The 25,552-nt window shown below is 42.9% G+C and overlaps 3 protein-coding genes across 8 annotated transcripts in view; all 3 read left to right on the top strand.

The window, feature by feature from the left end:
• Window positions 1-12,349, top strand: part of ptpn13 (protein tyrosine phosphatase non-receptor type 13) — a 28,681-nt gene extending 16,332 nt beyond the window's left edge. The window contains exons 15-49 of one of the 3 annotated variants that reach the window (XM_057018766.1): window positions 52-204; window positions 370-552; window positions 795-957; window positions 1,575-2,010; window positions 2,505-2,608; window positions 2,717-2,770; window positions 3,183-3,272; window positions 3,400-3,507; window positions 3,701-3,832; window positions 3,929-4,371; window positions 4,694-4,810; window positions 5,609-5,702; window positions 5,800-5,885; window positions 5,963-6,113; window positions 6,276-6,490; window positions 6,580-6,678; window positions 6,770-7,137; window positions 7,228-7,369; window positions 7,462-7,617; window positions 7,716-7,887; window positions 8,047-8,257; window positions 8,338-8,420; window positions 8,503-8,564; window positions 8,664-8,819; window positions 8,895-9,060; window positions 9,159-9,227; window positions 9,332-9,426; window positions 9,510-9,565; window positions 9,632-9,729; window positions 9,813-9,961; window positions 10,044-10,134; window positions 10,215-10,552; window positions 10,632-10,847; window positions 10,915-10,977; window positions 11,053-12,349. In XM_057018766.1, coding sequence (XP_056874746.1) covers window positions 52-204; window positions 370-552; window positions 795-957; window positions 1,575-2,010; window positions 2,505-2,608; window positions 2,717-2,770; window positions 3,183-3,272; window positions 3,400-3,507; window positions 3,701-3,832; window positions 3,929-4,371; window positions 4,694-4,810; window positions 5,609-5,702; window positions 5,800-5,885; window positions 5,963-6,113; window positions 6,276-6,490; window positions 6,580-6,678; window positions 6,770-7,137; window positions 7,228-7,369; window positions 7,462-7,617; window positions 7,716-7,887; window positions 8,047-8,257; window positions 8,338-8,420; window positions 8,503-8,564; window positions 8,664-8,819; window positions 8,895-9,060; window positions 9,159-9,227; window positions 9,332-9,426; window positions 9,510-9,565; window positions 9,632-9,729; window positions 9,813-9,961; window positions 10,044-10,134; window positions 10,215-10,552; window positions 10,632-10,847; window positions 10,915-10,977; window positions 11,053-11,130 — 5,397 coding nt within the window. In that variant the 3' untranslated portion in view covers window positions 11,131-12,349. Of the gene's footprint in view, window positions 1-51; window positions 205-369; window positions 553-794; window positions 958-1,574; window positions 2,011-2,504; window positions 2,609-2,716; window positions 2,771-3,182; window positions 3,273-3,399; window positions 3,508-3,700; window positions 3,833-3,928; window positions 4,372-4,693; window positions 4,826-5,608; window positions 5,703-5,799; window positions 5,886-5,962; window positions 6,114-6,275; window positions 6,491-6,579; window positions 6,679-6,769; window positions 7,138-7,227; window positions 7,370-7,461; window positions 7,618-7,715; window positions 7,888-8,046; window positions 8,258-8,337; window positions 8,421-8,502; window positions 8,565-8,663; window positions 8,820-8,894; window positions 9,061-9,158; window positions 9,228-9,331; window positions 9,427-9,509; window positions 9,566-9,631; window positions 9,730-9,812; window positions 9,962-10,043; window positions 10,135-10,214; window positions 10,553-10,631; window positions 10,848-10,914; window positions 10,978-11,052 lie in introns of all 3 variants that reach the window. The other 2 variants (XM_057018765.1, XM_057018764.1) reach the window with 2 other exon arrangements.
• Window positions 12,350-12,743: 394 nt separating this feature from the next.
• Window positions 12,744-17,366, top strand: sdad1 (SDA1 domain containing 1). Its single transcript, XM_057019047.1, has 22 exons — window positions 12,744-12,977; window positions 13,090-13,194; window positions 13,293-13,391; window positions 13,471-13,581; window positions 13,680-13,751; window positions 13,833-13,933; window positions 14,015-14,072; window positions 14,146-14,224; window positions 14,341-14,438; window positions 14,531-14,600; window positions 14,685-14,788; window positions 14,874-14,931; window positions 15,018-15,076; window positions 15,160-15,236; window positions 15,331-15,428; window positions 15,521-15,597; window positions 15,680-15,812; window positions 15,936-16,033; window positions 16,111-16,301; window positions 16,380-16,464; window positions 16,959-17,120; window positions 17,212-17,366. Exons 1-22 carry the CDS (start codon window positions 12,888-12,890, stop codon window positions 17,257-17,259), a joined length of 2,073 nt encoding a protein of 690 aa, XP_056875027.1. The 5' UTR covers window positions 12,744-12,887; the 3' UTR covers window positions 17,260-17,366.
• Window positions 17,367-18,221: 855 nt separating this feature from the next.
• klhl8 (kelch-like family member 8) lies at window positions 18,222-24,723 on the top strand. Of its 4 annotated transcripts, none has more exons than XM_057019052.1 (12): window positions 18,222-18,348; window positions 20,028-20,241; window positions 20,577-20,638; window positions 20,733-20,898; window positions 20,992-21,312; window positions 21,436-21,502; window positions 21,784-21,927; window positions 22,046-22,157; window positions 22,245-22,413; window positions 22,483-22,642; window positions 22,975-23,176; window positions 23,270-24,723. In XM_057019052.1, exons 2-12 carry the CDS (start codon window positions 20,050-20,052, stop codon window positions 23,391-23,393), a joined length of 1,719 nt encoding a protein of 572 aa, XP_056875032.1. In that variant the 5' UTR covers window positions 18,222-18,348; window positions 20,028-20,049; the 3' UTR covers window positions 23,394-24,723. The 4 variants fall into 4 exon arrangements, with proteins under 4 accessions (XP_056875032.1, XP_056875031.1, XP_056875029.1 ...); XM_057019051.1 differs by having other exon boundaries at window positions 21,436-21,595; XM_057019049.1 differs by having other exon boundaries at window positions 21,436-21,622.
• The last annotated feature ends 829 nt before the right edge of the window (window positions 24,724-25,552 follow it).

The raw sequence follows: 25,552 nt of genomic DNA, 5'->3' as shown, positions 1-25,552 counted from the left end.
TTAGCATCAATAGCATTATATTTGTCAATAATAGTGAGTCTCTTGTTCCAGCTTCATGGAAAGACCTACTTCAGGCTGGAGCACTACCTCCCTGCTTCGGTCCTGGATAAATTGAACCAGTCGACCATCAAGGAAGAACTGTCCAAACTTCACAGTAACTACTATGAAGCATCTGACACCGAGGCTGAGTTTGAGTTTCTGAAGGTATCATTTTTTTCTGATAGGACAGAACATAGTTTTGCTCAGTACCATTCTGCTAATAATATGCCCTGTTCTCTGCAATGAAACCTTTACAATTCTCAACTTTCTGCAACGTTATTGATCCTTGTTGTTGAGGATTTAACACTTTAACATTTGTATTGTTTAAAGGTCTGCCAAAGAATGACGGAGTACGGTGTCCATTTCCACCGGGTGCTGCCAGAGAAGAGGTCCCAAACAGGCATTATGCTGGGTGTCTACAGCAAAGGAGTGCTCATTTTTGAGGTCCTTAATGGAAATCGTACACCTGTCCTGAGATTTCCATGGAGGGAGACAAAAAAGATTTCATTTACAGTGCGTACTTCTTTCTTAAGAATGAGAAATATATTTTGTGAATAATTTAGTCCGGCAAGAGTACTATGACATTTTAAGACGTATCACATGCAGATTCTGCTTTAAGGTACTTTTTAAAGGATTCTGATTCTGAAGGATAAATATCTTTTTGTACATTCAGTAGTAGGTTTTAACTAAAATGTCATTGATGTGGGGGTTTATGCTTTTGTTTTCATGCAAATATTTGATTTTTCATCTTAAAGAAAAAGAAGATTTGCCTTCAGAACACGTCAGATGGGATTAAACACCTGTTCCAGACCGACAGCAACAAGACCTGCCAGTATCTCCTACATCTCTGCTCTGATCAGCATAAGTTTCACCTGCAGATGAAGGCTCGCCAGAACAACCAAGAGCTTCAAGACCTCGGTAGGAGCAGCAGTTTGAGAGAAAGGGCGGGAACATCAGTGGTCTGTGGCCTCGAGGTCAGACAGATGTGAATATTTGGCCAGCAAAGAAATGAAGGGGAAGGTTAATCTTTTTCTAGATGGTTTGCAGCTGCCAAATTGTGTCAGCCATGCCTCATTTTCAAATAAAACTAAAACCCCCTGATTTCCCTTGTTTACAAACTCAAAAATTCAGTTGGTTTCTTCTTTAGTTATTGTGGCCATTCTGATTCCAGCTGTTCGATATACAGTATAGGTCATATACGCCATGTTATAGTAGTGGATTTGGTTGACGGCTTATCTGCCTCCTGCTGCATACCCACACCAACTTGTTGATATGAACTCCCCAGTTGTTCAAGGAATGCCTGAGGGCTTCCTGACCATTACTTAGAATGACTAATATGGTTTTTCCCTAAAAGAAAAAGAGAGCTGTTCTGACAGTAATTATTTCAGACAGAGGGTAATTGACACAAATTAAAACATGATGACTCTGGAATTTCCCTGCCCTTTCATTATTTTTCTCATTACTGTCCTAGATAAAAATGTCAATGTCTTTAATTTGTCAGTAATCTTCTAATATGCCTGTCCTCTGATAATCAGAGAACTCCCCCTTGAGCAGTTTGCAGTACCCCTTTGACCCTCGGAGTGGGGACACAGTGGGCAGAATGACGAGCCCCGGTAGCCTGGCCCCCACCTTATCAACGCGGTCCAACCCAGACCACCTGAAGAGGATCTCTTACTCGGAGGTGGCACTCAATAAGGCGCCACCTGGCCCCATTTTGGTCCAAGATGACCTTCACTTCCCTGGATTCAATCCAACAACCTCGGGCATCGTCACCAATCCTCGGATCATGAGCCGCTCGCACCACAACCTCGGACAGATGCCAGAGTCCCCCGAGCACAGAGTGGCAAAGTCATATCAGGGCCAATTGCACAGCCCACTGAGTCAGGCGCCAGCAAACCAGGTGGCCTCTCACTTCCAGCAACACCAGAGAGCCAGTTCAGACACAAACTCGCTCTTACTCCAACAAGAGAAGTGAGTTCACAGGTTTTTAAAAATGCATCACTTAATGGATGCTTAAATTAAGAAGGAACTAATGTTGTGTGCACCTCCACCCCTAGTATTGTCCTTTTTAACATATATTGAATGCTTAGTAAATGAAGTTGAAGTTGCTCCAGGATAAACTTAAGTTGGATAAGGTTAATTGAGGACTTTTGAAGTGAGCCTTTATTTGTGCCCAACACCAGAGACACACATCCATCTCCACCCTCTAATTAACCCTCTGGGATTAGATGTGCAGGGCAGCTGGTGTTTGTGTTCTTATTATACCAAGACATTTTGGGACTTTTGTTCCTTCTCAGGCCAGCTTTAGAAAATGCATGTCATCATATGACACAAAAAACTGATAGACTCAATCTAAGTTAGCTGCTGTTAAGAATGAAAATGTGGAGTCAATATTTTATTTTATATTTGCTAAATATGTGGGCCATTGTTTACATTGTAAGTCCCCTTCACTCCCTCCCCCACAGATCTGGCACAGTGACCAACAGCAGCCCGGTCTGGAATCTCAGTAGGTCCAACAAAGAGTCGGACTCTTCTTCCACTGAGGACAGCGGCCAAGCTTATGTAGTAGGTAAGTAGGCTGAACTCATTATGCATGTTTATACAAACTTTTTCTTAAGTTAATGTGCTACATTCTCACTTTTTTGTGCAATATTAAAAGCAGAACATCTATTTACAGGAGTCAGTATGCATAACTCCTCTGTGCTGCCCTCAACACCAGCTTCTGTTAATGGTATGAGTCCCCACTGCCATCTTACATTTAAGCAGACACATAAACACCAGGTTTACAGCAGGTTTCCATGCACTCACAAACCTCTTCTTTTTTTTAATCTCTTGAACTACACTTTGTCTAATACGACCAGCTGTGTTCCGTATTATGCAACGTTGAATTAGGCCTTAACCCTTTCGGTGTCCCTCTTGGAAAAGGTTTCTAAAATTTAATAACACCTGACCTCCCATTTATCCTGGTCTAAGTTTAGTGACCATTACCCAACATTGATAATTTAGAAGCTTCTTGGGTATTATTACATAATAATAGTGTAGGTATATAAATGTTCTTAATGTTGTCCTCTGTCACATTAATGACATTAAACTTGGCTGCATAAAAAAAGGAATAAAATGTGATTGACTCCTGTGCTGTACAGACTCGTTCAAGAAAAAGCTCAGCGCTTTGCCATCCCCGGAGAGAGAAATCACAACTGTAAACCTAAAGAAGGATACTAAATATGGCCTGGGTAAGGGTGGGCATACTGTCTACATAGTCCTGAAATGTCCACTCAGTTTTGTCTGTTTAATGTTAAGTTGTAGACCAAAACAGGCAAATAGTGTTATTGTCTGTTTGTGCTTTCATATGCCGTCTAGGATTCCAGGTTGTGGGAGGAGAGGACTCTGGCCGCGCAGACCTCGGCACCATCGTTAGCTCCATAACTCCCGGTGGTCCCGCTGATGTCAACGGCTGCCTTAAACCTGGTACGTCATTGCTTTCCTCCTCCACTAACACAAAAACATCTCAGACCTGATTCACCACTGTGCTGTCATCATCTCTCATTTGTTAGTCATGTGGAGTCATTTCTGTTGTTGCTATCTGATGGTGTTTTTAGAAGCTGTATGTTTTACCGCCCCTGGTTGTGTTCTTTGAGTAAGAGCTGTAATGTTGGTGCAGGTGACCGGCTGATCTCGGTGAATGACACGGACCTACACGGGCTGTCTCACGCCACCACGGTAGATATCCTTCAAAATGCTCCAGATGATGTCACTCTGGTAGTGTCACAGCCCAAAGAGAGGCTCTACAGAGGTAAGAGAGGGGATGTGACATTTGCTGCGTGCGCATCATCATGTCTTATCACCAGCCTGTCATCTTATCTATTATGACTACTCTATGTTTTGACAGAAACAGCCTCAGGCGATGCCATCCAAGCTAAGCCCACCATTAACGCGTTCTATTCCGACCAAGATGGCGAAGTCAGCGTGGATGATTTGTCAGAGGAGCATGTAAGAACAGAAAGCCCCAGCCCTCCTCCCCATGGCTCACACGCAATAGCAGCCGCATTCTCTCCGGTCCGCCAACAAGCCAATTCCCAGGACTCTAAGACAAACGTAGTCAAAACCAAACCCAATGGAGTTCAGCAGTGTCTGGACAGAATTTTAGCCACGGCTGCAACTTCAACCACTAGCCAGCATCACACGGGTTCGGACCCTATTCCTCCAGCTCTGCCGCCCAAAACTAGGAAACCTAAATTTTCTGAAGCTCCCAAGGTTACGGATCATTCTGACAGAGGGGATTCTGATCTGGATGAGGACGCTTATTACAGCAGTCAAGAAAAGGTCAAAAAGGTGGGAGTTACGTGCTGTAGAAAACTGTTTTATGTTCAACAGTCCATGAGTTCCATATACTTTGCAAAAGAGACATATAGGAGTGGATCTTTAAACAACCTCGCGAGATGTTTGGTACAACTCACCGCCTGTCATAAATAACATTTGCTTGTCGGTTCCAAAAGTATATAATATCAGTGCCAGGCAGTTCTTTTCACGGCACGTTTTTCCTGGAATGAAATATCTACCCCTTTTCTTTTGCACCACCTACTGCAGCCTCACCATCTGTCTGCATGTCCCTGCTTGTGATAATTCTATTCAGTGCCCTGTTTTTTGTTTGCAGGAAATCATCATGGAAAGTTTTAGTGGTAATGCCCCAGGGGTCAATAGTCTCCAACCAGGAGATCTATTTGACGTTGCACTGTCCAAAAAAGACAGTAGCCTGGGCTTAAGTGTCACGGTACTGTTCGACAAGGTTTTCACCCTCTCTTTGTTTTTCCCCTTCCCCCCATTTCATTACTGTTAGCTGGGGTTCTGCTGCTTGGGTTTGGTTTGTCGTCTTGCTCAATGTTTACTGCTCTGAAATGGCTTGTGAGAATGTCCTTTTCGCCTGCTGTCTTTAATCCATAATCACCCACAATCCTTTGCACTTTCACAGCAATAATAGATTGATTAATGAGCTTTTGTTTACTTCGCACTAACACTCCCAAGAAATATTGATTGTGTGTTTAGTTCTGTCACCATCGGTTATTTGTGTTTAGAACAATATTGTGTTGGCAGTAAAATGCTGCAATATTTATGGCATTATCCTTAATAATAAATCTATGGTAATGTGGTAATCATATCAAAATGCTCATTAAAAACATTTCCATCCAATTTGATCATCTAGAGTTAGATAGTTCACCATTGCGCAACAATGAATGCTTTGTCTGAACAAATTTGACCAAAAATTGAATCGTAATTTAGTGGTTGATGGCATTTGTGTCTGATCTGTGTTTTGTTTTAAAGTTCTATTTTTTGAATGCCTCCCTACCAACAATATTCTTAGGGAAAAGGGTTAAACCACCTTTAATTGACTAATAATGCCGCCTCTCTGAATTTTAGTTGTTTTTTTTACATATCAGGCAAAGCATTTATGACATAATAGTTTTTACTGGCAATAGAAGCATTAAATCACATTCACCATAAATCCCAAGAGAAAATACACTGGCTGCATTTTCATTAACTCGTTAGACTCAATCTGTGTTTTATTTCTTAGGGTGGCGCAAACACAACCGTTCGACATGGAGGCATCTACGTTAAAGGCATCATACCAAAGGGCACAGCTGACCTTGATGGGAGGATACAGAAAGGTAAGAAATCTTTAAATGGTTTAGCAGGGGTGGTGTTTATATTCCTTATACTTGCACTCTTTCTGTGTTTAAACCCCTTTTTCTGTCTATTGTTTAGGTGACCGCGTGGTTGCGGTCAATGGGAAAAGTCTGGATGGAGCCACTCATCAACAGGCGGTGGAGATTCTTAGAGACACTGGGCAGGTGAAGGATCGTATTCAGCAGCAACACGGTGCTCTTTAGTCAGTGTCAGAGTTATCAGTGAAACTGTCCCTCCTCAGACGGTGCAGTTGCTGTTGGAAAAGGGTCATCCCCCAGCAGAGCGCGTCCATACTATCAACGCGTCTCACTGCACGCCACCCTCCGAAGACCGAATCACAGGCAAAGAACACGAGGTGAAAGTAAGACCAGAGTACAGCTTTGTGACACCAGGTGAGGCAACAGATTTACAAGGATATTATGCAAGATTTAAAAGTTTAAGATTTTTTCGCTCTGTTCTGGTGTTTTGTCTGCAAATTGCATCAGTGGGATCAGGCGTATGCTTGTATTAAACAACAGCCAGTTGAGTATATCTGCATATCTTTGTCCTCACAGATAACGTTTTCGAGGTGTGTCTGCAGAAGAACACCTCGGGACTCGGCTTTAGTTTTAGTCGAGAGGAAAACGTTCCCAAGGAACCTCTGGGCTCCAGCATGGTGCGGGTTAAGAAACTGTTTCCCGGCCAGCCAGCAGCAGAGAGCGGCCGTATCAACGTGGGTGATGTCATCATGAGGGTCAATCAGACTGCTCTGAAGGGACTCTCACAACATGTCAGTATGCATACACCTTGCTCTTTTGTTGCTAAAATATGTGGTTGTTGCCAGAAAGCAGAATTTATTTAAAATTGTGTGTCATCTAGGAGGTGATATCAGCCTTACGAGGAGCAGGACAGGAGGTGACTCTGCTCCTCTGTAGACCTGAACGTGGTGTTCTTCCAGAAATGGAGACTTCAACTATGGTGACTGAGTCAATGAGTTGAAAATAAAATATAATCCCATTTTTATAGAGGGGAAAAAAAACAGTAAATTAATGATTAAAATTCTTCTCAGACCCCTGTACCTTCACCACGAAAAGAGCCCATCAACATGGTGCAGCCCAGCCTGACCTTCACCAAGACAGCTTCCACTCAGAACAAGAAAAGTCAGGGTCTTGTTCTGGACGCTTTGGAGAGACTGCAGCATAAAACCCCTGGGCGACAAAACAGCTACAGTGACAGCACTGACGGGGATGAGGAAGTGGAAGAAGCCTTCAGTACGAGCACTGTGGAGCACAGCAGGCAGTCATGGGAGAGGAGTGTCTACCACACACCCAGTGGCACTCTGGAAGAGTACGACAGCACTGGTCAGATGGACGACACAATCCATTCAGCATTCTACTCTCCTAATCTGTCAATGACAAGATCAGACCTTAGCAAGGGGTACGTTCGCAGTGTTCTAGTTATAGTCCACATGGATTAAACCTCCGCAGAACTGCCTCTAATTCGGTCTAATCTGTTTTGTTTTATTAGCTGTCCCTCATCACCTGTAGGAGCTGATCTAGAGCCAGTCGACACCAGCGCCCCAAGTCCAGAACCCTTGCCTCCTCCACTGCCTCTGCCTTTAAATCTCACCATGTCCAACAACGGACAAGACATGGAGGACTTTGTCCCGGTTAGTAAAGAGGAAGGGGAGCTTTTGGGTTGAAAAGTAAAAGGATTTTTCAGACAGTCAGTTTTGCAATTGCGATTCATCTCTGTTGTCAGGAGGTGGAGCTCAAGGTTTCCTTAGTGAAGTCAGACAAAGGCAGCCTTGGCTTCACCCTCACCAAAGGAAATGACCATGGATGTTACATCCATGACATCATCCAGGATCCTGCCAAAGGAGATGGAAGACTCAGGGCTGGGGACCGAATGATAATGGTAGGAGTTTCTCCCTGTTTACCCAGTCTGGTCACAGACACAATCCTTAATGGTGCTAAAATAAAGTGACTATCCCCTCTACTCCATCCTATCTCCAGGTGAACACCACAGATGTGAGCAATATGAGCCACACTGAGGTGGTTAATCTTGTGCGTGCAGCCCCCCGTGTAGTTGAATTGGTTGTAGGGAGGATCCTGGAGGCTCCGAAGCCACCCATAGAAGCCCACCTGCTGCCTGACATCTGGTTTAATGGCAACCAGGAACCAGTGGGTAAGAGCCCCTGTTATTGAGATAACACATCTGAGCCACATAACAAGGCTCATCCAGGGTTCTTCCTCTAATAACAGGCCAAAAAAGCTTTTCATTTGTTCTTTCCAGCTAATTCAAGTCAAATCAAGTTACCGTAATTCCCTCCTGTTCTGTCACCAGGTTTGGTGCTTGACGGCGGCAGTGACAGCATTTACGGTGTCCTGTTTGTGAAAGACATCCTGCCCGGTTCAGCAGCATTTGAGGAGGGCAGTCTGAAACCACTTGATCTGATCCACTACATTAACGGTGCTCCCACCCAGGACCTGACTCTCAGTGAGAGCAATAGACTGTTGGATCTGACCTTTGACAACCTCTTTCTGAAGGCTACCAGGTGGGAATAATAACAAAAATGAATTCTGTGTCTTTTTTTTTTAAGATCTAAATTATAAAAACAAATTTTTTCATTTATAGGGACGGACAACCAGTTTTTCCTGCACAGAAAAGTGACTTCGTGGTTAACGACATAAGTCCCAAAATTTCACCGAGTGTGAATGGTATATTTTACACCTTCATATTGACACCTATTTATTCATTCATTCATTGTTGCTTTAATTCCAATTTTGCTTTCTGTGTAAGGGTTTCTTAAAGGAGAGGATCAATCAGATACAGAGAGCCTGGCAGCACTGTGTCCTCTGGAGGTAACTCATTGTTAAGTGATTAGAGGAGAATGAACACATTCATGCATCTTTTTAATAGTGATCTTGCATTGAAGAAAATTGATCCATTTTATTATTCAGGAGGAAATTGTAACAGTTGATCTGGAGAAGCCACCCTCTGGAGGCCTGGGTTTCTCTGTAATAGGAGGAGAAAGGGGGATATTTGTTAAGTCCATCACACCTGGAGGGATAGCAGAGACCTCGAACAAACTGCAAGTCGGAGACAGGCTGCTGAAAGTGAGACTGCTTTTTCTTAACAATTCACTGCTGAGTAGTTCACTTCTCACACTTTCAATTAACTTTTTTTAACAGGTCAATGATGAAGTAATGACAGGTGTGTCTCACACCAAAGCTGTCACCACCATCCGCAAAACAAGAGGTTTGGTTCATCTTGTAGTGTCCAGACCATCAGACCAGAACCCAAACACATACCTGGCCTATCTGCCTATGAACGCTGACAGGTGCAACGGAAACACAGGTACACTTACAGACCTCAAAGACGCCATTCAAATGAGAAGTTTCTTTCTTCATAAAGATGAACAAATGCCTAATGACACATTTTTCACCTACCTTCAGACTTGAGTGAGGACAGTGGAGCAAAGATTGAGATTAAATCTGGCAGCCTTCCCCCAATACCACCAATAGGTAGTGCTCTACCCCCTGTAGAGGGTGCTGATGTTTTTATCTAATAACATCTGTAAATCCAAATATGAATGTAAAAAAAATCACTGGGTTTACTTGTTCAACAGACTATGATGAGGGTCCACTTGAACAGGAGAGAGAGACGGAGCTGTCTGAGGACACGGACTGTGATGGCTCTTCATTACCTGAAGACTCTCCAGAGGTACAATTCAGCTCTTACTTCAGACGTAATCAAACATATGTGAGCAATATTGAGATTTTTTTTTCATGACTCTCCAATAACAGAGTTCACGGAAAGCTGAATGGCAGGAGGAGAGCGTGGACGATCCCAGGAATGAAAAGTAAGATTTTCTTGTTTTCATTTCTTTCATCGTCTTTTCAGCTCACAGTTTATTTCTTGAAATCAGCAGCTATCTGCAGATGAGTGCAGGGCAGCCAGAGGAAGATGAAATCACATGGGGGAGCGATGAGCTGCCTATCGAAAACCTGGACAAATCCAGAGATGGTGAGACTCACCTACAGCCGTTATTACTCACAGTCCAAATGCGATGCAGCATAGACATGGTTGGATTCCTTCAATTCTTCTAGATGGACCAATCATTACAGAGGAGGAGCTCACCTGTCTGCCCCTCATCAAAGTGGTCCCTGATGGTCAGTACACAGGAGCAAAGCTCAACTCAGTGGTCCGCATGATGAGAGGGCTTCTCGAGCAGAAGGTCCCACTTCAGGAGTTTGATGTAAGAATTGCATTCAACCTGCAGAACCTGTCAGCTGTTTACTCTGCATTTTACCATCATCTGTTTTTCCTGTTTCTGGCAGAACCTTCAGAATCTGGAGCCTCTGGATGACTGTTTAATAGCTCAGACTAAAGAAAACAAGAAGAAGAACCGCTACAAGAATGTTGTCCCATGTAAGTTGAGTCAACGTCAGCTGTGACCATATTCTGTAAGCCTCAATAAATGTCTCTGAACCTAAAACATTTTTTTTTAGTTGACACCACTCGTGTTTTGCTGGGCAAAGACGGCGGCTATATCAACGCCAACTTCATCAAGATGCCAGTGAAGGATGAGGACTATATGTACATCGCCTGCCAGGGTCCCCTACCCACCACTCTGTCTGACTTTTGGCAAATGGTTCTGGAGCAGAAGTCCAACGTGATCGCCATGATGACCCGAGAAGTGGAGGGGGGTAAAGTCAAGTGTCAGCGGTACTGGCCAGACACTCCGATGACGGCAGAGATGGTGGACGACAGGTTACAGATCACGCTGATTAAAGACCAGTATTTAGACAACTTTGGCATCCGCCTAATCGAGGTCAAAGACATCCAGGTTGGTTCCCGGACTGTTTTCATGTGTTCTTATGATCGCTGACTTTTAATGACAGTATCTACAACCTCTACTTCCTCAGACTAGTGAATCCCAACTTGTAACTCATCTGAACTACACGGGGTGGCCAGACCACGGAACACCCACCCAGCCTGAGCACCTGCTCACATTTATCTCCTACATGAGGCACATCCACCGATCGGGGCCCATTATTACCCATTGCAGTGCAGGCATCGGTCGCTCGGGAACCCTCATCTGCATAGACACGGTCCTGGGCCTCATCAGTAAAGACGCCGATGTAAGTGGGCAACGTAATAAAGATGATTGTTTTCATACCGACCGGTCTAATAACCATTTCCATGTAGTTTGATATTTCAGATGTTGTGAGGAACATGAGACTTCAGAGGCATGGGATGGTTCAGACAGAGGTGGGTTTTCATTTCAGGCAAGTGTACTGCTTTATTGTGTTGATTCTGATCCTCTGGGTTTTATTTTCCTTTCAGGACCAGTATATTTTCTGCTATCAAGTGATCCTCTATGTCCTCAGATGCCTTCAAGCAGAGGAAAACATCTCAGGATAATCACACTACCATCACACTTCCATCACACAGCACAAAAGCGTTACAAATACAGAGCTGACATGGGCAAAAGTTGACAATTACACTCCATGTTTTAAAATTCCTATAATGTCCTCTTGTAAGTAAAGAAGTTTATATTTTTATGTTTTGCTTCTTGAGTCCTTTCCCTCTTTGGCTGCTGCTGCTGCTGCTCCATTTTACTGCATTTAAGAGAACTGCTGATTGTATGTGTTGTCACCTATGAGAGACCACTTAATAATTATGAAAGTGATCAACCAATTGTTGTTGTTTTTTTAAATTTTATGTGGAACAGATTTGTACTTGTGTATTTTTAATCGTGTTTTGATGCTGGAACATGCCTTGACAGAATACTATGTCAGTATTTGCTTTGTTAACCTGTTATACAGTAATTTTTGATGCTTGATGGTAAATGATAAAATCACCACTGTATATATTCATCTCTTAAAAATTAAACTGGATACATTTTAAGGTTTCATTTGTTATGAAAACCAGAAATATTCCCTTGAATTTTTTTTGTATCACCTTTTAATATACAATTCTCTACAGTCTTTTTGTTAGCATTTGCAAGTGTAAAAAGGTCTTTATGACACATATGTAATAACACTTCTTTGCTTGCTGGCTTACAAAACAACTTAAAGTTCAAAGATGGAAACTGGCATCTTGTGCATCTGTATAATGACTGATGGCTCTAGAATTAAGTCATGTAGTACTTTCATGCCCAGTATTGCAATAATGAAGCTTCTAGGCTTGAATTTGTGCTATGGCTTTCAGGACAGGCACCATTCCATCTTTCAACTTAAAGATTTTGCATTTTGCGGGTGTCAGCATTTAAGCAGCTCGTGTGCGGCGATGCAGAAAATCACAAATGAGCCTCAAACCTGATTATAGAATGTTGATATCTACACAAAATCAAAACATGGAAGCCTTTGGAAGCATGCATTCTCTGGCTATTGCTTTTTACATGTACTTGTGTAATTCTCTTCACTGTAGATATTCCTGAAATAGCATTGCTCTGCAGTAGGTGTTGACAGATGTGATGTTTTATACCTGTTTCACCACCATGTGGTGCCAAAATCTCTCACTATGGTCAAAAACAAAAAATCCATATGAAAACGCGATCATAGCTCCAAAATTTAAATAACTGGTGATCTCGTCGCTGAATTGTTGCCTATTTTAACAAAATAAAGCTTACATTGGCCAATGTGTTTGGAAGCCTGTTTTTCTGGACATTATGAAACCTCAAGATAAAATCTTGAGGTTCGTCGAAAGGTAATTCTTGTACACGCGTAGATACTTTAAAAGTAGTGGACTTAATGGTAAAATCAATGGCTTAAAGAGAAAGCCAATGCAAAATACAATAAAGAGAAGTGAGTATTGTTTTGTATGTTCGCCAAGTCCTGATTTTCCAATGCAAATTACAACAAACAGAAGTTTGTCCTGATTTTCTAATGAAAGAATTAAATAATCTTAACAGTTGGATGGCAGAAAAATAGCATTAAAGTCCTAAAACAAACAATTTCACTATAATTGGTCTAAAATATAATCAAACACATTAGGACGCCTCAAAAGCCGCAACTTTATTGACATTTACCGAAGCGGACGTGACGTAGCCCGCACAAGAAATGACGTATGTGGAATTGAGGTTAAATGGCAGCCTACGTCTCTGCCACGCTGTTCTGATTATTTCTTTTATTTTTCCATCGCTTTTCTCTATCATACTCTTGTAATCGTATAACATCATGTCGGGAAGACAGAATAACAAATTACCGAGTAATTTGCCACAACTGCAGAATCTCATTAAACGAGATCCACAGTCTTATGTGGATGAGGTAAGTGTTTTTAACTTTTCTATGCTTTCGGGATAATAAACATGGTTTGCAATGCTTTCAGCTTTGGTGAACGGTCACTGCATTACTGCGTTCGTAATTATGTTTTCAACAGTTTCTACAACAGCACCGACATTACCAGTCCAATGTACAGATTTTCAAACTTCAACCTAATAAACCGAACAAGGAGCTGGCGGATCTGGTCATGTTTCTTGCACAGGTATGTTAGGATTTAGTGATGTATGTATTTCTGCTCAGCCGTTGTCATCTTCCGTGTGTATCGTGCTGTGTTGAATAAAAGTGCTTCTCCTGATCTAGATTAGCCATTGTTACGTGCAGCAACTGTCTACCTTTCCACAAGAGCTGTCTGAGTTATTACTGGGTCACCACACTTTGTTGGATCCAGAATTAAGAATGGTGAGAAGATCAACGCAGCTTTTTATCTAAACACAATAATATAATTAAACATAATAAGAATGCTTCCTCTCCTTGACAGACCTTCTGCAAAGCTCTCATTCTTCTGAGGAATAAAGATCTCATCGACCCCACCAGACTCCTGGAGCTCTTCTTTGAACTTCTCAGATGTCATGACAAACTTCTCAGGAAGGTAAATGCATGTGAAGAAATATATGAAACATTGGTAACATTGCTTTGTGTGTTTAGGCATGTAGGTTCCATCCTAAACAAGAGTCTTCCTCTCCACAGACGCTGTACACCCACATTGTATCAGATATCAAAAACATCAATGCTAAACACAAAAACAACAAAATGAACACGGTGTGTATTCATTTTTGAGGTTTCCTTCAACAGTTTTAAGGCTGCCTGGGAAAGCACCTTCATGTGTCATCTGTGTTTCAGATGTTACAAAACTTCATGTACACCATGCTGAGGGACAGCAATGCCACAGCAGCAAAGATCTCTTTAGATGTAATGGTGGAACTTTATAGAAGAAACATATGGTGGGTTTAAGTTCCAAGCTGGACATCATTACATAGAAGTTCTTGTTTTCTTATTCCCTTTTTTTGTTCTTTCCGTCACAGGAATGATGCCAAAACCGTTAATGTCATAACCACAGCGTGTTTCTCCAAAGTGACAAAGGTAAGTCTTCTACTGGAATGCTTCTCTTACTAAAAAGAATATATATGAGACACCTTCCTTTGGTCCTGTTTAGATCCTCGTTGCAGCTCTTCAGTTCTTTCTGGGCAAAGATGAAGAGGAGAAGAATGACAGTGATTCAGATTCAGAGGCAAGTGACAAATAAGAAAGGGGTTTGACAAAAGATGCTTGAGTTGGTCTTAGCTTGTACGGAAAATAATTTAGATATAGAAATGTGGTTAAAATTGGTTGCATTGCTTCATACAGGCAGAGGGCCCAACAGCTCGAGACCTAAAGGTCAGATACTCCACCGGCAAGAAAACCAGCAAAAACAAGAAGAAGCTGGAAAAGGCCATGAAAGTCCTTGTGGTACCTCTAGTGTTACTTGTGCAGACGCACAGCTCCTAATGTTTCATTTGTGTTTCATTGAATTGAGTGTTGTTGTAAATCTTGTTGGACAGAAACACAAGAAAAAGAAGAAACCAGAAGTGTTCAACTTCTCAGCCATTCACCTCATTCATGACCCTCAAGGTTAGCCAACAGAATTATTCAAGCATTATTTTTCTTCTCACGGTTTTACGAATGCTAAAAGATAAATAATCTTTTTTTGTATAGATTTTGCAGAAAAACTGTTAAAACAGTTGGAGGACTCTAAAGAGCGCTTTGAGGTGAAGATCATGTTGATGGAGCTGATTTCCAGACTGGTTGGAATCCATGAGGTATGAAAGAAAATGGAATATATTAATCTGTTATGTTTCAGTAAGGAATCCTTTAAATGTGAATCATTTTTCTTTCTCTTTCCAGCTCTTCCTCTTTAATTTTTATCCCTTCCTCCAGAGGTTTTTACAGCCCCACCAAAGAGGTAAAAAATGATTCAGCAATCAAAAACCTGTTTTCCCTCGGCTGATAAGACTAAACTGATTTTTTTTTATTTTTTTATTTTTTAAGAGGTGACAAAGATTCTCCTGTGTGCCGCTCAGTCTTCCCACCAGCTCGTCCCACCAGATGTAACGTCTTAACATCTGCAAACATTATATGGGGCAGAGCTTCACCTTCTTAACCGCGTTCCTGTGTTTCTTCCACTCTGCAGATCATTGAACCTGTCATCATGACCATCGCCAACAACTTTGTGACAGACAGAAACTCTGGAGAGGTCATGACTGTGGGGTAAGAAGCAGCTTTTCTTTTTCCAGAAAAGAAAAATCAATCAATCACTGGCATGATGTCAGTGATGACTTTTAAAAGCCTTCTTGTCCTCAAGGATCAATGCCATCAAGGAGGTCGCAGGACGCTGCCCGCTCGCCATCAACGAAGACTTGCTGCAGGATCTGGCCCAGTATAAGACCCACAAAGACAAGAGTGAGTGACAGTCTGGCTTTATGTCATCACTTCTAAGACATATGTTAAAATCTTCAGGTGAAATTATGCGTTTTGTGCACTGTCACCCTCAGATGTGATGATGTCTGCCAGAGGTTTGATCCAGCTGTTTCGGAGTCTTAATCCCCAGATGTTGCATAAGAAGGACAGGGTGAGCAGCGCTGAGCTGAGTCCGGATGGCCTGCTGTACTTTTAATGGTGACATTAGTGGACGTCTTGTGCTTTTTGTCTAGGGGAGACCCACAGAGGCGTCCAAAGAGGCCAAGATCAAAGATTATGGAGAGCTGGAAGCTAAAGATTACATTCCTGGAGCTGAAGTCCTGGAGGTGGAAGGGGAACATAAAGATGAGGAAGAGGCCGATGAAGGTGAGCAGCAAACGATCTAGAATCCAGCTTGATATCACAGTGTTCAGTTTAAGGCAACAAATTCACAAATTGTTCTGTTCTATGATCGATAACAAAGCTAAAGTTCTTGATAATGTCCACCAGATGGCTGGGAGAGCGTTAGTGATGAAGACGAGGAGGAGGAGGATGACGGAGAATGGGTGGATATCCATCACTCCTCTGATGAGGACACAGGAGAAGTGGTGAGTCTTGAGGATCAGAGCATTTCCCTCTTGCTGTTGTGTTGCTTTGAGCTATTGGTTCCCTGAATTCCTGTCAGGCGGAGAAGCTTCAGAGCATTCCCATCGAGGAAAGGAAAGCTAAAGCGGCAGCGGTCAGCGGCAGCAGGCTCCTCACGCAAGACGACTTCAAGAAGATCCGCCTGGCGCAGATAGCCAAGGAGGTCGACGCTGCAGCGGGGAAGGGCCAGAAGAGGAAGATGGTGGACATGGACAACGAGGATGACAGCAGGTTAGCAAAGCTGTGGACAAACCAAAATTTAGTCTAAGGATGGTCTAGAAATCTAAGATTTGTTTTTTATTCTCACAGAGGGGAGCTGCTGACCTTAAGGGACATTGAGAAACTGCATAAGAAACCAAAAGCAGATAAAGAAACCCGTCTGGCGACAGCGATGGTGAGAGCTCTGTCCCTTTTACACGTGGAAGCACGTGTCCAGTCCGTAAAACACGAAGGGCTCAATAATCGGGTGCACCGTTTCAGTCGGTGCATTATTAATAATGCTTGCAAACATGTCCGTGAGGTATCCTCGCATCTGTGTCAGCTCTAACTTGGAAGGTTTAAACTTTGATTTCTAGGGCTGAAATGCTGAAAGTAATTCGGGTACCAACAAATAAACGAGGAATTTCCTCTGCCTCGAGTAATCGCTTAGATTTAATTGTAAAGCTGAAAGCATGGCGCTTCAAACACGCTTACGTCACCCATGCAAACGAAGAACACGGGGACAGTGGAAATGTTCGACTGAAGAATGGAAGAGTTAAGGGAAAGTAGCAATAACGACGAGTTATTTCCGTTCTTCTCTCAGCAAGTTGTTATTTTTTCTATTTGCGATGACCTCTTGATCTGTCGGAGCCAGACTGGTTTAATGTCATTTGATTGTGATTGTTCTAGGCGGGACGGAGCGACCGGAAGGAATTTGTGAAGAAGCGAACCAAACTGAACCCTCACGCCAGCACCAGCAACAAGGAGAAGAGGAGGACGAAGAACTTCATGATGATGAGGCAGAGTCAGAACGTCAGAACAAAAGGCAAACGCTCCTTCAGAGACAAACAGGTAAGCTGCACCTCTTAAAAACAGGGTGGCGTTTTCTTTTTTAAACATAAGTTTATATCATATATATGATTATTTTTTGTTCTTTATTCAGATTGCCCTACGGAATGCACTCCTGAAAAAGAGGAAGCAGCACAGATAAAACACACGGACGTGCCACTTCTTTTTATTTGTCCATCAGTAATGTACATCTCTGAAATGTGACAGTACATTTCTACTCCTTAAAAATAAACATGATCAATGTCTAAACTTGTCTAGTTATGTTTTAATCTTTTAATCTAAAACCATATGTAAAACTCATGGATTCAGAGGAACTAACCATCCCATATCTGTGTAGATTCTGTGTTCTGTGCCAACTGGACTGTTTGTCTTCTCTTTTGAAGATGTTTCGCCTTCACCTGAGAGTCGTTAGCAGGGTCGTTCACCTTTGTTTCAGTAGTTACTGAAACAGTAACTGAAGCAAAGGTGAACGACTCAGGTGACCACCCAGATCATTAGCATGCCACAGGGGCTATATATTTTCAAGCTCTGTCCCCAGCAAGTTCAGAACTGAAGAAGCCTTCTGGAAAGAAGGTGAAACGTCTTCAAGAGAAGAAACCCAGTCCAGTTGACACAGAAAACTACCTTGGATATCCATCCCAGAAAACAAATAAACATTGTATAATTGTTTTAGAAATATACCCTAATAGATTTCAATATTTGTGTAGATGTTAATGCAGATACAAATAACAGTAGAATAAATCCAATATGGTGTTATTGTGTTATTCGGATGAGACTTAATGGACCAGTAGTTAAACAGTCCAACACATCACATCTCCTGACACAGCACATTGCTTTACAGTTTAGTGCTTTTGTTTTTTGAAAGTGTCATTGTTTGGAGCAAAATATAAAATATAATAATGATACAGCACAAGATATACTGTCAGTTTCCAAAATCGCATGTTTACATGCCTGACACACAGCATCTTATTTACTTAACCTATTTCTGTGGATTTTGATGTATGTATTTTAGAATAATTAAATTTAAAGATGAATCGACATGGTTCTGAAATGCTACAACGCTGAACGTATTTTTAAATATCACTTATTATGTTTGGGGGGGTTGGCCGACGTGCCTATAAAAGCCTATAAAACTACAATACCCATGAAGCACCCGAAGTCACAACAAACGTGCTAAATCCAAATATTCTGCTCAATGAAGCCGGCATTTTAATTGTTCCTGCGACATGAGGTATGAAAAAAAAAAACAGAAATTTATGCAGTAATTTACTAGCGCGCCGTAGCATTGTGTATCGATTTGTGTAGCAAATTTTGACGAAATAAGTCGTTAAATCACCTCTCCTTGACAGTTAGCGGTTGCTTCGGCACGATGGCTAGGCTCTCTGCTAATTGTTGTCATTGCATAAACCTAAAAGAACAGCCAGCATTACTGCGTTTGCAGACTACAGTGGTTTACTCTTTCGTGTAGTTACATTATATGTTATTTAAAAGACATCTTGTGCTTTACATTTAGAAATACGACCTGTAACTTGTGGAAATGTTTGCTAGCTTCCTGACACCCCCCAACATCGACCTTCTAAAGTGTCGACTGTGTTTGATGTTATTTCTATCTATGTCCACAGTTAAAACCACTGTTTTGTTTTTGTTTTTTTCATCTGTTATGATCTCTTAACTCACATCTAAGTTACTGACGACGTTGATACTGCTGTATCTAATATGCTGCCTGTCCATCTCTTCGTTGTGGCTACTATGTTTACATGTTTGCACACGCATTATTTTGTGTATATTGAGACTTTGCATGAAGTAGTAGCCTGCATACTTTTTTGCTTTGGTTAAATTTGGTGTGAAAGCCGCCTTATCTAATTTAATAAATAGAATTACTTTACAGAAGGTTGGGAAAGAGCTGAGTGCACGACGACAGTATCCAGATTTGTATTGAATATTTTTTGTGCCTTTGTTTTCTCCTTTGAAAAGACCAACAATGCAATTGCAGAATATCAACATTATCAATATCAACACAGTCCTCATAGACATTTAGGTTATTTATATCAGTAGAATCTTATACTTTTAGACGTGCGCTCGCATCTTCAGGTGCTGTGTTCCTGCTATTATATTCTAGTTTTATAGTGGGTCTTGTTTCTTATGGTAGATGTATGGGTTTTTTTCCTCATCCAAAGGTGCACACCAGAAAATGTCTGGTGTTAAATTATTGATTGGGCCTCTGCTAAATAATACAGCATCGTAATGTTTCATCTCGAGGCAATAAAAGTGTTCTGACAGCTGCTGGAGTCCTTCATGTTGGTACCAAGTAGGAGTAGAAGCAGTGGTGAGCGCCTTTGATTACCACTGCGTAGGATGGGACTTGATGTCTCTGATCTTATAGCTGAGAGGACTAATGATGAAGGGCTGCGAGCTCAAATCTGTTCCGCCGCCAGAGACTCGGCTTTAAAGGGAGACAGTGCATCATTTGTAGGGCGTGGGAGGAGCGTGGCCCTCTGACTGGCTGCTCTCAGTATTTTTGTCACATAACCGTGAAGAGTCTTCATCAGATTCGGCTCTATTAGGTAGGACATTCCTGTTGTTTTGCTGCTGCTATATTACGTTTGTGCTGCGTTCATTTGTTTCACGTTTGGCTTCAATTGGAACTAAAGATAAAGAGGAACTAATGCTGGAGAGCCGACCGTGCTCAGCTGGCAGGTGCTGCCTCCCCTCACCAGCTTTAATTTCACTTTTCTGTTCCTTCACTTTCTACTGTGCTCTGACTTGTTCTTTTTTTTCTGGTTTTATCTGCCGCTGCATTAGCAAAGAGAAAACTAGCTCAAATTCTTTAACACGATGATCAACAATGAACCCAGCAATGTTGAATTGAGAAAATAAATCTGTAACTCTTGATTTGAACTCCGTCTGTAGGTGTTATTGTCTGTAGCTGACGATGGCACCGGGGGACGTGGTGCCAGAGAAGCAGCCGAAGTCCAAAGAGAAGCGAATTGGAAACAGGGCGTCAAAGGCTGAATACGAGCCCGATGGATCCTTCATCTTTGAGGCTCGTGAGGCTTGGAAAGACTTCCATAACTCCCTCAGGCATTTCTATGAAGTGGGAGAGCTCTGCGATGTTACGCTGAAAGTAGGCCACTTGTCTTTGCAGTCAGCAAAATATTCGAAAGTTTGAGAAGAGTGCTTTGTTTGATCATCACACTCTCTAAATGTTTGGTGTCCTGGATATTAAAGAGGGCCGTAGAGAGAATTATCCAAATATTATTCATGTCTGCCCCTCCAGCAGGCTACCAAAACTCTAATAGAGACTAACCTGCAAACACATACGTGGCAAAGGTGGAAACTAATTAGGATGTTCGTGTTAATCCCTGATATTGTTGGCTGAATGTGGCCGAGGCATTTAGCTTGTTATTACTCTAGAACAATATCGCTCTAAACATACATCTCGTTATTTCCCTTTTTTAGGTTGGCAGCAGGCTGATACCATGTCACAAGCTAGTGCTGGCTTGTGTCATCCCTTACTTTCGGTAAGGAACTTTAAACTTTTATGTTTAGTTGGGGCTTCTAGAGTATTTATGTGTTGATAGGACCGAACTGTGATGTTGGTCATGTTTTCCTCAGGGCGATGTTCCTGTCAGAGATGTCTGAGGCAAAGCAGGAACTAATTGTGATCAAGGACTTCGATGGTGATGCCATCCAGGACCTGGTGCAGTTTGCCTACTCCTCCAAGCTCATTTTGACTGTGGACAATGTGCAGCCGCTGCTGTACGCTGCCTGTATCCTGCAGGTGAAACCAACTCGGATTATGACGGCCAGCAGGCCAAATGCCTGGCTTTTCTCCTCTTCATTATCGTTCTTGGTTTCTCCGTGACTGTTCCAGGTGGAGCTGGTGGCGAGAGCCTGCTGTGAGTACATGAAAGCCCACTTTCACCCCACCAACTGCCTGGCGGTTCGTACTTTCGCTGAGAGCCACAACCGGGTGGACCTGATGGACATGGCCGACCGCTACGCCTGCGAGCACTTCACAGAGGTGGTGGAATGTGAGGACTTCACGTGCGTGTCACCCCAGCACCTGCGGACATTATTGTCCTCCAGTGAGCTCAACATCCACTCGGAGACGCAGGTGTATAACGCGGCAGTGAAGTGGCTGAAAGCGAACCCCCAGCACCACGAACCCTGGCTGGACCAGATCATGTCTCAGGTTAGTCCGTCCATTTCCATTTTGAGCTTGCTTTTCTGTTAGTTTTGCATTTTCAGACCTCCAGTGAGGTCAGTTGTATCTCGATCATGCTCCTAAAGAGCTTTAGCCCCCTCTCATCCTCAGGTGCGCCTCCCTCTGCTCCCCGTGGAGTTTCTCACTGGAACGGTGGCCAAGGACGAGATGATCAAAGGTAGCCTGAGTTGTCGCGACCTCATGGATGAAGCCAGGAATTACCACCTGCACCTCAGCAACAAAGTGGTGCAGGACTTTGAGTACTCCGCTCGTACGATCCCCCGTAAACAGACAGCAGGTGGCGCCTTTATGGTGACATTCACAACATATACCCACAGATACTATGACATGATATCATGCATCTCATATATATATCATATAAGATGTATCAAACATCTTCAGGTTTTTGTGGTTTTCACCCTACAGATGTTGAGATAATGATTCTTTGTACGTCTTCAGGGGTTTTGTTTTGTGTGGGTGGCCGCGGAGGTTCTGGCGACCCCTTTCGCAGCATCGAATGCTACTCCATCACCAAGAACAGCTGGTTCTTCGGCCCTGAGATGAACAGCAGACGGCGACACGTGGGTGTGATCTCTGTAGGAGGTAAGAGCAATGTTCCCTGCAACCAAACAGGAAGTGGGAGTTTGACACTATGTATAAGTCCATACTCTGACTTGTACATAGAATTGCTTGAACCTGTTTTGATGTTCTTTCTACGCAGGTAAGATTTATGCAGTTGGGGGTCATGATGGAAATGAACACTTGGGCAACATGGAGATGTTTGACCCTCTCACCAACAAGTGGATGATGAAAGCTTCCATGAACACTAAAAGGTGCAGAAAGCTCATTGAGAGCTCTGACTAAGATACTGGATTCAGATACGGGGTCATATCAAACTTTAAGGAAAAGTGCTTTTTCAGGAGGGGGATAGCTCTGGCTGCTCTGGGTGGTCCCATCTATGCCATCGGAGGCCTGGATGACAACTCCTGCTTTAACGACGTGGAGCGTTACGACATCGAAAGCGACTCCTGGAGCGCCGTCGCTCCGATGAACACCCCCAGAGGCGGGGTGGGATCCGTGGCCCTCGGGGTAAGCCGGCAGAGCCGACCATCCAAAGGCGACTCGTGTATTTACTCCTCACTTAACTCGTTCTGCCAGAACTTTGTGTATGCTGTGGGGGGCAACGACGGCGTGGCGTCGCTGTCCAGCGTCGAGCGCTTCAACCCCCATCTGAACAAGTGGATGGAGGTCAGGGAGATGGGGCAGCGGCGGGCAGGCAATGGCGTCAGCAAACTCAACGGTTGCCTCTACGTCGTGGGTGAGAGGAGGGAAAACCTTCATGGCTTCATGCTGGCGGGTCATTATTCGGTTGTAAACTGCTAAACGATGCCAATAATCCCATGTAAACATCCAGGTCACATGGCTCCTCCACACACTCACCTGAGTAACTGATTCACAGAGCCAGGATAAGATTTTTATAGCACAGTTTGAATTTTGAAGAGTCACTCAGGATTCATTAACACTTCCGTTGTGGCATTTTTCCTTCTGATTGAACGATAACGTATTAAACTATAGTCCCGGCATGAGCTGCCGGTACGTCCCAGTCCAGGTAAATTGGCCGTTAAGCCTTTTTTGTTTCTCATCCCGAAGGCGGATTTGATGACAACTCACCCCTGAGCTCCGTAGAGCGCTTTGACCCAAGAATGCACCACTGGGAGTACGTGTCCGAGCTGACCACCCCGCGCGGGGGGGTTGGGGTCGCGACCATCATGGGAAGAGTTTTCGCAGTCGGCGGCCACAACGGGAACATCTACCTGAACACAGTGGAGGCTTTCGAGCCTCGAATGAACAGGTGAGGCGACCACACACGAAGGGTTTGTTTTTGTCGTTGAGGATGAAAGAAAATGCAGCGCGTTTGAAACGACATCTTGGTTCGTGCTCTCAGGTGGGAGCTGGTGGGCTCGGTGTCTCACTGCCGGGCCGGAGCCGGCGTGGCCGTCTGTTCGTGTCACATCAGCCAGATCAGGGACGTTGGCCAGGGCTCCAGCAACGTGGCCAACTGCATGTGACCGCCGGCCCACTTAACAGCCAGGTCACATGATCACTGCACACAGGCACAGTGCACGATGCACAGGAACAGTAAGGGGGGGGTTCTGAACAGCTCCGGGCTGATGATCAGTTTGCACACCCTGATGGACGCCGGGGAGAATTTACTGGCTTGAAGTGTACATCTGACAAAGTCTCGTTCAAGACGCCTGTCGGGCTCCTGCTGGTGTTTAATGCAATCAGTGTTGTAGTGTTTTGTACTGTATTTTCCTGGGTTTGAATGCTGTAATTTTGACCTTTCTCTGAAGGGAAGACAGGCTCTGAATTTCAGAGTCCACATTTGCATATGAATACTTGGAGCGTGCATGCAGATGGAGTCCATTACTGGCCAGTCTGACACCTTTTTAAAGGTCTCTGATTCATACTGGATCAAACAGTCAAAAACAAACATTTTCTTCTGTAAATCTGAACCACAGCTGATGAATGCGTTATTAATCCGACCGCGATGGTGTGGGACGTGTCTGTCGAAGCAGTTTCACGGTGCTTTTAGAGTCATTCGTGCTTTCCATCTGCTGCATTCACTTGCAGGAGTTACTCGCAATCAACGTTCGAACAATCACTTTAGGGCCGAGACGTCGGCGGGTCCGAGGGAATGTAACGCAAACGCACGCGGCGAAGCTTCTGCGAAACGTTGCCATCTTAACCTCGACCCCTTCAAAGCAATACGATAATCCCCTTGCGTTTTTCTACATTTCCCATCATTTTGGGGACAAGGATCGTCGTTTACAGGCACGAATCCAACGCGTGACCTTGTCGATAGCTGGACTGTCAGGATTTGGCATCGCGGACGTTTCAGGTGCGTGTTAGTTTGAGCTGAGGTTTGTGTTGCATATATTTTCTATAAGGTTCATAGGTGTACTTTTGATATTGTTCTTTCTTACTCCAATCATTGCCGTGCACTATTTTCCTAGAATAGAGGTGAAGTCTGAGATTATTTTTGTGGAGAATTTCATGTCATCTGTGTCTGAAAACTGTTATTTAACACGCCTGCCTATTCCTGATAAGCATTTTCGACAGTTGTGTTTTTCAAATGAAGCTGAAAGGGTTTAAAATTGTATATATTCAGTTTATACCAGAAAAATAAATGTATTACCGCAATTTGCTAGTAATAATACTGGTTTATCGTCTCGGTGATATAATATAAATATTGCTTCACATTTTCTTAGTAAATGAGCCAGATGCTTAATCTTTTGGAAACTTTGCTGTATTTTGTGTAATTTCATCATGATTGCTTACTTATTTTCATTGTTTGGACATGTTATTGATATAAAATAAAGTAATGTGTACATTTTACATGTTTTGTTTCATTCAGTCACAAATATCACATTCTTTCTTTGTGTATCACACCCCCGTCTGTTTAATCGGGTTACCTTCATCAATTGTCACAATTAAAGGTAAAACACCTTTTGTAACATCTTGTTAAACCAGGTTAAACTGTAGCAGATGCTATAACCTTTAATGACAGCTGAGCTGACACATGTTGTTTTTACTCTCCGGACTTTGTCGTTTCATTGTGTCAAATGTGCACAATGGAAACCATAAAATAGTTTTTTTTCTTTTTTTTCCAGAAAATAACTTGATTGCTGTAACTGCTGGAGTAACAGCTAAACTCTGTAGTTGTTGGTTCTCACTCCCTCAGGTGGCTTGCTTATATAATATGCATATATATATATATTTATCAAACGCATTTGTAATGCTATTTTTTTTTTTTTTTAAGCATTAAGCACACAAAAGTCATTTCTTGGCTCTACATTGGTTTAAATTCAAGTTTTATATCAGACCTAAGCACTACCTTCATATGGTGAATGCTTTTTTACCTAATTAAAAACATCGGCAGGCTCACAATTAAAGTTCTATCCGTAGTGATTTTTTTTTTTTTTTTAATCCCAAATTAAAGTAAAATCTGAAACGCAGTTTATTATGTTAGTTTTACCACTTATAGATTGCAATAAAGAAAATTAGCCAAGAGGTCACAGGCCTTATACTGTTTTTGACCTTTGGACCTGTTGGAAGGATGCAGAAAAGACCTGAGTCAGAGCGGAGCTGCTCAGACCCGTGACAGCCTTGAGCCTGAGCACATCGACACCAAACCGGCAACCTCAGAACTGTCAGCAAGTGATCG

Source organism: Takifugu flavidus, chromosome 20 (assembly GCF_003711565.1).
Source record: "Takifugu flavidus isolate HTHZ2018 chromosome 20, ASM371156v2, whole genome shotgun sequence".
Lineage (NCBI taxonomy): Eukaryota > Metazoa > Chordata > Actinopteri > Tetraodontiformes > Tetraodontidae > Takifugu > Takifugu flavidus.
The sequence above is the reverse complement of the archived record's forward strand: the minus strand, read 5'-3'. Positions and strand labels throughout refer to the sequence as shown.